The 9,934-nt window shown below is 33.4% G+C and overlaps 1 protein-coding gene across 1 annotated transcript; it reads right to left on the minus strand.

The window, feature by feature from the left end:
* Nucleotides 1–6,576: 6,576 nt before the first annotated feature.
* LOC132726871 (uncharacterized) lies at nucleotides 6,577–8,013 on the minus strand. Its single transcript, XM_060712277.1, has one exon. It carries the CDS (start codon nucleotides 8,011–8,013, stop codon nucleotides 6,577–6,579), a length of 1,437 nt encoding a protein of 478 aa, XP_060568260.1.
* Between the last annotated feature and the right edge of the window lie 1,921 nt (nucleotides 8,014–9,934).

The following is a 9,934-nucleotide window of genomic DNA, read 5'->3' on the forward strand; positions in this document are numbered from 1 at the left end:
ATGAAATAATACAAGGTCCCTGACGTGGTTCGAACCAAGAGCGATGTAGGGTCAGTGATATGCAGTGAGTGACCTTAAACATCTGTTTAAATTAATGCGTTTACAAACACTAAGAAACAGTAAAAATATATCTCTGCTCAGAAGCTACGTTCCAGAATATCCCTAGTGGTACAAATACTAAAATACCATTGGTAACATCAATCACCATTGGTACGAGTAATTGGCAGTTTACTCCGGAAAGGTTTTACCATACTATTTGTGTCATTGGCATTATAATAAAAGTTGGTATTCAAAAGTTGAATCAATGGCACCCCAGTCGACTGATCTTAGTCATAAATTTGATCTATAGTTTAGTCCAGTTTTTTTGTGATTTGTGTTGCTACCAATAAATGTTACTCAAAAATAAATTATTTCTGCCTTATATGATCAATGAGGACCAATATATCGCTGAAAACCTGCTCATTTTGACGTCAAAAGCTACAGTACCTAAGCACTATTGTGTCAGAAAACGTATCTACCAAATTTGTCTGTAAGCATGGGTACCATTGGTATCTCAATGGTAGAATTCTACCATTGGTTACCACACTGGCCATAGCTTTGGCAGAAGCGATGGGTCCATCGCAGCGGTGGTGGAGTATTTGTCGCAGAAGCGGTTGATAAAAAAATGTCCGTTTGCTTTTGTCGGTAAGTTTATGACTGAATTATCATCTGGTGAGACGTGAGCTCACATATGTACTCTTCTAACTTATTATATGAACACGGTACAATGTATTCCCATTTATGCAAACACTTCTCTACAGTTTAACGAGGGGACACCACTTTTGCCTAATTATAGTTAAAACACGTAGAAACGTGTGAAAAACGACCCCTAAATACACCAGCATCACATCGTATGTATGATACTTGCACAAAACAACCATATTTTAAAACTTCTGGAATTGTTATTTTCTGTTATAAAAGAATTGAAAAAAAAGATTATAATGCAGACAAAGGTTGATTCGATTGCAACGCAGTGCGGTAGGTCCGATAACATTAATGTCTACTGTGAAGTTTTAACTAGACATAACGCATTTTTCAATTCAGCACAACCCTTTACTTTGACATAAGAGAAACGTTTGTTTTGAGTGTTTAACACAATATAGTTATATATAAATATAGATGTTCGAGTTCTGCTTCCATGTTCCTTCCACTGAAAATTTCATTGACCGGTATGTTCATAGAATAGCCTACGTTCAACAAACTATTTTATTTATTTCTAAAGGTGTTTTTTTTTTTTTGTGAACAGATTTCGATTCTGAGTTCGCTGTTGTGATCACCTGAGCCGCATACGGTCCCATAACTTGTTAGGAATATTATTCATACTGCTTTTATAATACAACAAACTTCCTTTTTTTAGAGAAAATTATAAGAGTTCTTTATAATTAAACAGCACAATACTGTCTATCTTACAATTTAGTAAATGCTTATAAATTTCAAACATTTATTTAATTCTTTGCATTAAATTATTTCAATTTTTTTTGATGAGTTTATATATTTACTCAGATTAACTCATTTTACCGGACAGACACTTGTATAGATATCTTTGAATATTGATAAAACTTTATTGAAAATAGGGGCGAACATTCCGATAAATGTACCTGTCTTGCTAAAACAATTTAAAGGATCTGTACCGTACTTGTGTTTTCACTGAACCATAACTTGCGAGTCACTGTTGATGATTTTTATTGTTTTTGTCCTATGTTCCATATTTTATCGTGCAGAATATAAAGCTATTGTGCCACAAGAGCATGACGCATCTTTTAGATCTATATAAGTAACCAATACTGCACATGAATGGAGTTTCATCATGCTTTCACTGTCTATGGAAATACCAGCATGAAGTAGCTGGTGATACGAATCAGAAAGATAACAAATCTATTCTTATTTTACCATTCAGTTTTCTTTGGAAATATATGAAGCTAAGCTATATCATAAGTACTATAAACGTGTCTACTTTAATTATATAAAGTCACGTATCAATCCTCCTCGAAAGATATTCACAGGATATTTTTGACAGATTACTTATTTCAACATGTTTAAAAGCTTTACACCTACCGTTGATTTTATTATGCTTTTTAAAACACAGTTTTATATTATCAGAAATGCATTGACTATCTATTCCTGACAGGTACGACTAGGATCACTCTTAATAAATCAGTTTAAGGAGTTTTCTGCATATTATTGTTAAATGTCTAAAAGGTAGTTTTCACTCTTAAATGTTAATTTCAACTTATTTTTAAATAATTAAAAAATATTGTCAATGTATACATAAGGTAACGTGTTAGTTTTCTTTTTAAACAATTTAAAACGTTTATCAATGACTATAGTTATCTTTAAAAGATTGATATAAATCCAGTTCCTTCCTATAAATCGCCATATACATGTATTTCAGATGGATTTGGCTGAATCGTTTGTAGTTGGGGGTCTTGACAGTAGCTTAGTGTAACAAACACTCCAAGCACGCCAACATGAAAACACAACATGAATGTTGGATCTGTGGAATACATGTTGACACCAAGTTTAATCATAAACATTTTTTACATTAAATCTTAAAAAATACTCACAAGTCAGGGTACAGATAAAAAATTGTACAGATAAAAAAATTGTAAACTCACAAGTAGGGTTCAAAATCACCAGCAAGTAACGTTCATTTTACGGAATTGACCACCTTGGTAAAACTCTTTAATTTATTGTTCAAAATACAGCAATATTTTTTTCCAGATGACTAAATTATCGTTTGTTATTGATAATTTTATTAGTTTGATATCACAACCAAATGTATAACTAAATCGACCTTGAAATAAGACGGATTTCTGTTCGTGTTCAGTGTTGAACACCTGAAAGTTGTTCGTTAGTTTCAATTTTGTATAGCATTAATGCTAACATTTATATTTGGCATAACTTAGACGTTTAATAAAGTTTCTCTTCTCTTCTAACGTCCATAAGTATCAACATAAATACCAATAAATTAAACAAGTTAAGCGGCAGAAAAAGGCTGACATCTTCTCACAAGATCCGGTTGGGGTAAAATCGTTAATATACTGTGAACTAATTACTTCTATGTACAATATTGCATGAAACACTCGTGTAGTCCGATAACAAAGACGAGGTAGCTGGACGTTTATTTTCGATGTTGAGTTATTTATGGGTGATTTTTATGTAGTATCCGATATTAGCAAGGTATATAAAGAAAGATATACAACTATTTAGTAATCCAAAAAATCCTTTATAACTCGTAAAATTGAATTTTTCACAGAGCGGTAAAAGTTTTACTTGTCACGTGACATTTAAAATGTAAGGTTTTGATTTAGGTAGATTAATGAACACTGTTTTCAAAGTTTTGCGACACAATAGTCTTTGTATCATTTATTACAGTTGAAATCATACAGTCCTTCTTTATATAAATTTTTCGCATTAACACAATTAACATTAAACAACTTATTATCTATATTTAACTTATGCTAAATGTTATAAAAGTTTAAGCCACATCTAAAAAAATGTTTGAAAAATTTAAAAATTTTTTTCAAAACGATTTTACAACGAAAAATACATCTTAATAACGTATTAAAAACTTCTTAACCGGCGAAAATTTTGGGGGGGGGAAAAGCCCCGGAAGTTTTGGGTGCGGGCGACCAGCGGGTGCGACGTAAATTGGCTCCGGGCGGGTGGCCGGGGTGAAGTTTTCGTCCGGGCAAGCCCCCCGGCTGGCTGCCAAAAATTTTAATGTTTCAGAAATGTTATTTAAACATTAAAACTGCATTTAATGAAGTTCTAAAGACAATTCTTTTTATTTAAATGATATATAAAAAGAAAAATCACTTTGCGATTTTTTTTTATTTTATCATTTTTTGTAAAGTTGGCGGCCCAGCGGCCCAGGATTTCAATGTTGTAAAAAACGTTTGGAAAAGAATTGAAAAAACGACTCTTAATTAACTTTTAAAGACATATCTTTTCATTTAACAGGTATATAAAGGAACAAAAATCACAATTAGAAAGTAGTTTTTTCTCTAGCGACCTGGCAGCCGGAAATCGAAATGTTATAAATATGATAAAAATGTGACTTTGTCAAGTTTTTATGACTATTGTGGATATTTCAAAGGTATATATTAAAAAGAAACAAAAACACTTTCAGACATCTTTTTATTTATCATTTTTTGTGAAGTTGGAAGAAATGTTATATAAATAAATTGTATTTTATGAAATTCGTGTTATTTAAAAGATATATGCTTTGAGAGATCTTTTATCATTTTGTAAAAGTACCTCAAATTGTCATATATATGGTACACGGGGAACGGACAAAAGCCCTCCCAGACAAAAGCCCTCCCGTCCAAAAATGACAAGGCGGACAAAAGCCCTCCCGTGAAAATGACAAGGCGGGGTAATATTTTCACACGAATGTCGTTTAAAACAAAGTCACTTTCTAAAGTAATTGACTCATTACAAGGCAATTGGACTTTCAATTTTAGTTAATTTTAACATCTTTTCATCATTTATTATTCTATTAATCATAATTTCAAATTTGAGTAATCCTTCATTTTTACGTGAATAAATATGAACTTACAGATTTTAGTACTTATTATTCAGATGTCAGTCAGGAATGTACTCAAGCTCATACAAACACTGGAAAACAAAAATATTCATGATTACAATTTTAATATGTTGAGTGCACTGAATTGAAAATACAAACTTTTCAATGTACATATGATGATATATTTATTTGCTGCGGGAGGGCTTTTGTCCGCCCTGTTATTTTCACGGGAGGGCTTCTGTCCGCCCAGTCATTTTTACGGGAGGGCTTTTGTCCGCCCTGTCATTTTTACAGGAGGGCTTTTGTCCGCCCTGTCATTTTCACGGGAGGGCTTTTGTCCGCCTTGTCAATTTTGGACGGGAGGGCTTTTGTCCGGGAGGGCTTTTGTCCTACACTCATGGTACACATGGTATTCAGGCGTTGATATTTTTGCTTTTTCATAATATACGCGTTATTTCATACTTATTCGGGTTTTTGATAATATCCATTTGCCGAACAGAAGCACATAAACATGTGTTATTTCAGACTTGTTCGTGTTTTTGATACTATCGATTTGCCGAACAAAAGTACATTAAAATTGATAGACTGGAACGCAGGCTAATATATGGTGTACAATGTCTGTTACAAATCTGAATCGTCCTTAATGAAGTTTTAAAACATTTTTTTCGGGTCCCATCCAAGTTATTACCCCCGTCCAAACCATGAGTATAGGTCAGGTAATCATCCTTTACTGACTTTACGAACAATTGTTGTTCTATATGAGCCCTCTATTAGAAGTATAACGAAGTATTATATTCTTTTTCTATATTTATTTGTTAATTTTCGAAGAAAAACACGCTTTCACATATCAATCAAAACCTCCTCCTTCTTTCTTTTTTCTTAATCGAACATGTTCCACAATTTTGACATTTGAACAATTCCAAAATTAATCGAATAACTTTTGAACATTCCCCTCTCCATGACAAATTGTGGTTAACAACATTTTCATAAAGTTTTCTATAATCAACGACTTTGTGACATAGGAATGACTAAAATACATAAAACAAAACGAATCGAAAATTATGTTTTACAGCAAATTACACTTACTATTTTTACATCAATAAACTATTTCGAATTTGTAAAATGCCATAACACATTTAAAAAATCTATTCCTATTAACCGATAATTATCCTTTAAGCTTTAAAAGAACTTTTCAAATAAAGAAAAATATGTTTCTTACATACCTTCACATAATATACATTACAACATACAGTTACTTTTAAAAAATAAACAATTTTCTAATTACATAGATAAAATTTCTAATATTAACTTTGAAATTTATTTATGCTTTATTGTCTTATAACAAAAATAACATTACTTTAATTCAGATTATCTTTGCACTATATAAATTTCTAGTCTTCTCTTATTGAAACAATTAAGATCATTTTTTATAAATTCTAAAAAACAAACATATTACAGTATAACACTTTTCTTGCAGTCATTTCTATGAAAGGAATATAACACAGAATAATACAAATTCTCAAAAGTTTTTTATATTTAAAGTTTACTTAATCTTTTCTCAGGTCATTGTCTTTATTAGTTAAAATAATCAAATAGTCATGTTTTTTCATTCTGTGAAGCAGATCTTCATCTCGATACCAATACCTTTTCTATTACTTTTATATTATAAAGTTAAATTAATCCATGCTCTTATATGCAGGGGGATTATTATGCCCCTTAACACAGTGCAATTCACTTTTAACGTACATGTTTATTAATATTATCTTATTAGAATAACTTTTTACATATTTCGCGTTTGCACGGGGATAATTATGCCCCTTACACAGTGCAATTAAAACAAATATATATTTATTTTTTTTTTATTATTTTTTTTTTCAGTCTTTTCACGATTCTTAATTTTAATTAACTTCTAATACGTTTCGTCTGGAGCTTCTATTAAACACAAAACGCGTAATTGTCTTCTATAGATGTTTTTCCCCATTCGGACATCTACTACTCGTACATGTTTATCAGTTACCTGGATGTAAAGCGACAATTCTTCCAAGTGACCATTCTCCACGGGATTTATCAGCATCAATCACCAGAACTACATCATTCACTTTCAAGTCACGTGTTTCCTGGTGCCATTTCTTTCTATTACTAAGGGTTGGAATGAATTCTCTCAACCATCTGTGCCAAAAATGTTTGACTATCTCTTGCACATATCGCCAACGTTTTTTTACATTGAAAACTGTGCTATCAACTGCTTCCGGTGTGAACTGTCCTCCTATTTGTCCGTGAATGAAATGGTTAGGGGTCAAAACAGTGTCATCTTTTGGATGTGACGTTTGATATGATATTGGACGACTGTTTATTAGTCCTTCAGCTCCAGTAATTGCTGTAAGAAGTTCTTCATCAGTGATATCAGCACTGTTTAGCACTGCATAGATAGCTCTTTTTGCACTTTTAACCATACTTTCATGAACTCCACCAAAGTGTGGCGCTAGAGGCGGATTGAAGTGCCACTTAATTCTGTGATTATTTGCTTTTTCAGTAATTTTTTGTTTGTCCATCTGCTCGTATAACTCTAACAACTCATTATAAGCACCTACAAAGTTCGTTCCATTATCCGAATACATTTCTTCTGGAAAGCCTCGTCTACTGGACATTCTATAGAAAGCATTTAAAAATGAGTCTGTATCTAATCCAAAAGCTATCTTCAAATGCACTGCCCTCGAAGACAGACATGTGAATAAACACAAGTATCGCTTTTGTCTTACTTTTCCACGTCCTTGTTTGGTTAAAAATGGTCCGGCAAAATCTACAGAGCTATTAGCGAAAGCTCTCATTGATTTCTTCAATCTAATCGGTGGCAATGGAGCCATTACCTGTTTCAATACTTTTGCTTTAAGTTTCTTGCATTTGCTACATTTTTTCTCCCAATCTCTTATTTCTTCACGACCACCTATTAACCAGTATCTTGAAGACATTGCTGCTAGTGTTTGATTTGTACCGTAATGGTTCCCTGCTTCATGGAAGCTCTTTACTAAAAGTCTGGTTACTGGACTTTTACGAGGTAATATGATTGGATACCTCACATTATATGGTAAAAATCTTGCGTGTGTTAGTCTTGTATCACATCTCATAAGATCTTGCTCATCAATTTTCACATTCAAAGGAATTAGTTTACTGCTTCTCGGCATTGGTTGTCCTTTCACTATACACGAGTATTCTTCTGGATAGTGTTTTACTTGTGTTTTATGTATAAACATGTTTTCTACTTCTTGTAATTCTTTCAATGTCAATACTCTGCTTTTGTTTCTATCATTTGTTTTCCTACAGTTATCTGTAAACCTTTTGACCCATGCTGTAACTCTAAGAAGACGTAACCAATCAGAGAATCTTTCTGGATCCAAACGATCTTCTGTTGTAACATTACTAATAAAGGATTGTTTCGGAGCTTTCATTCAGTTGACTCTTTTCTTGAACTCATTTTTCTGTTACATCACTTTTGTCAATAGAACGACAGGCCAAATGTGTTTCATCTTCATGTAAGAACTGTGGACCGTTCCACCACAAAGTATTTTGTATGAGATCTTTAGCAGTTGTTCCCCTTGAAGCTACATCTGCTGGGTTATGGTACTTGAAATATGCCGCCACTGATTAGGCACACTATGGGTATGTATTTCTCCAATTCTATGTGCCACGAAAGGCTTGAATCTTCTGCTTTTCATTGCTGATCCAATGAATACATTCGCACTATCTGTCCAAAATGTAACTTTTTCATACTCATAACAATTGCATTTTTTTTTCGTAACATTCAATACTAAACGAAGTCCCAAAACTGCCGCCATAAGTTCAAGACGAGGAATACTGACAGCAGTGAGGGGTGACACTCTGGTTTTGCTGCACACAAACTTGACACTTATATGATCATCTTCATTTTTACATCTCATATAAACAACTGTTCCAAATGCTAATTCTGAGGCATCTACAAAGACGTGCAGTGATGGATTTTTTGCCTCATCAAACGATAAACTTCGTGGTATAATAACCTTATTTAACTCAAGTAGACCATCCAGCCATTCCGTAGTTTCATCAGTCAAGTTGCTGTTCACTTTATCGTCCCAATCATATCTTTTTAACCAGAACTGCTGTAGAAGAATTTTTCCTTTAATGATGTAAGGGGAGAGAAACCCGAGCGGATCGAATAAGCTTGTGACTCTTTTCAGTAAGTTTCCTTTTGTGACGGTTTGCACTGAACAGATATCTTTATTCAGTTTAAATGTAAAAAACATCTTCTTCAGCTTGCCATGTTACTCCCAGTGCTTTTGTGATTGGTAAGTAACTTGTGTCCAAATTTACCTCCTTGGCCCTTTCTTTCTGTGGTATTTTTTCTAATACAGTACGCAAATTTGAAAGCCACTTTCTGGCATACATTCCAGCTTTCAGCCATAGTTCAGATAATTGTTCATACAGTTCTAACGCTGATTTTTCTGTCGGCATAGAATCCATAGAATCATCCATATAGGTCGACTTGAGAACTGTTTCAGACGCTAATGGAAATTCTTCTTTATTTAGTTTTGCGTTTGTCTGTGCGACTAATTGTGCTAGGAAAGGCGACGCGTTTACGCCAAATACTAGTGTTCTAAACTCATATTCACTAGAGTCCCATAAAAATCTATGAAACCTTCTATCTGTCTCGTGAATCCCGACTCGTAAGTACATTTCACTAATGTCACAAACCAGAGCAACGTCATATTTTCGAAATCTAAGTAACACATCAAAAAGTTCATTTTGTAGTTTAGGACCTGTTTTCAATAAAAATCATTCAGACATACTCCTTTGAATTTTGCCGCAGCATCAAAGAGTATTCGTACTTTCGAGGTTTCTTTTTCAAAGCCGTACTACTGGAAAGTGAGGTAAGTACCACTTGTTCTTGTGATCTTCTTCATTTGTGGGAACTTTACGTATGTATCCTTTATTCTCATAGTTTTCCTAATAGTTTCTTTGTATGCCATCTCAATCTCTGGTTCTTTACGCAATCTTTTCTCGGTATGATTTAAACGGCGCACAGCCATCTGATAGTCATTCGGAATATCGTTTGGATCCATTTTCCATGGAATTTTCACTTCATATTGACCTTTTTCATATTTCATCTCTTTTTCACTGTCTTTCAAAATATTTTGTTCCTTTTGCGTCAATGGCTCTTTCATTGTTACACCTGAATTGTCAATGTCCCAGAAACCTTTCAACATTTGATCCAGATCATCTGGTTCATTTACAAAATATGTTGATAGTAAACTTGTATTTTATCCCTTATCGAGCTGTCCCACACATGTCCATCCTAAAGGCGTCAAACGTGCCATTGGTTCTTCCAGTCTTTCC

Source organism: Ruditapes philippinarum, unplaced genomic scaffold (genome assembly GCF_026571515.1).
Source record: "Ruditapes philippinarum isolate M1 unplaced genomic scaffold, ASM2657151v2 ctg92_1_1_1_1, whole genome shotgun sequence".
NCBI lineage: Eukaryota > Metazoa > Mollusca > Bivalvia > Venerida > Veneridae > Ruditapes > Ruditapes philippinarum.

Excerpts from the sequence above, each read along its gene's own strand:
- LOC132726871 (XM_060712277.1), bottom strand. The coding sequence starts at position 8,013 with ATGAAAGCTCCGAAACAATCCTTTATTAGTAATGTTACAACAGAAGAT.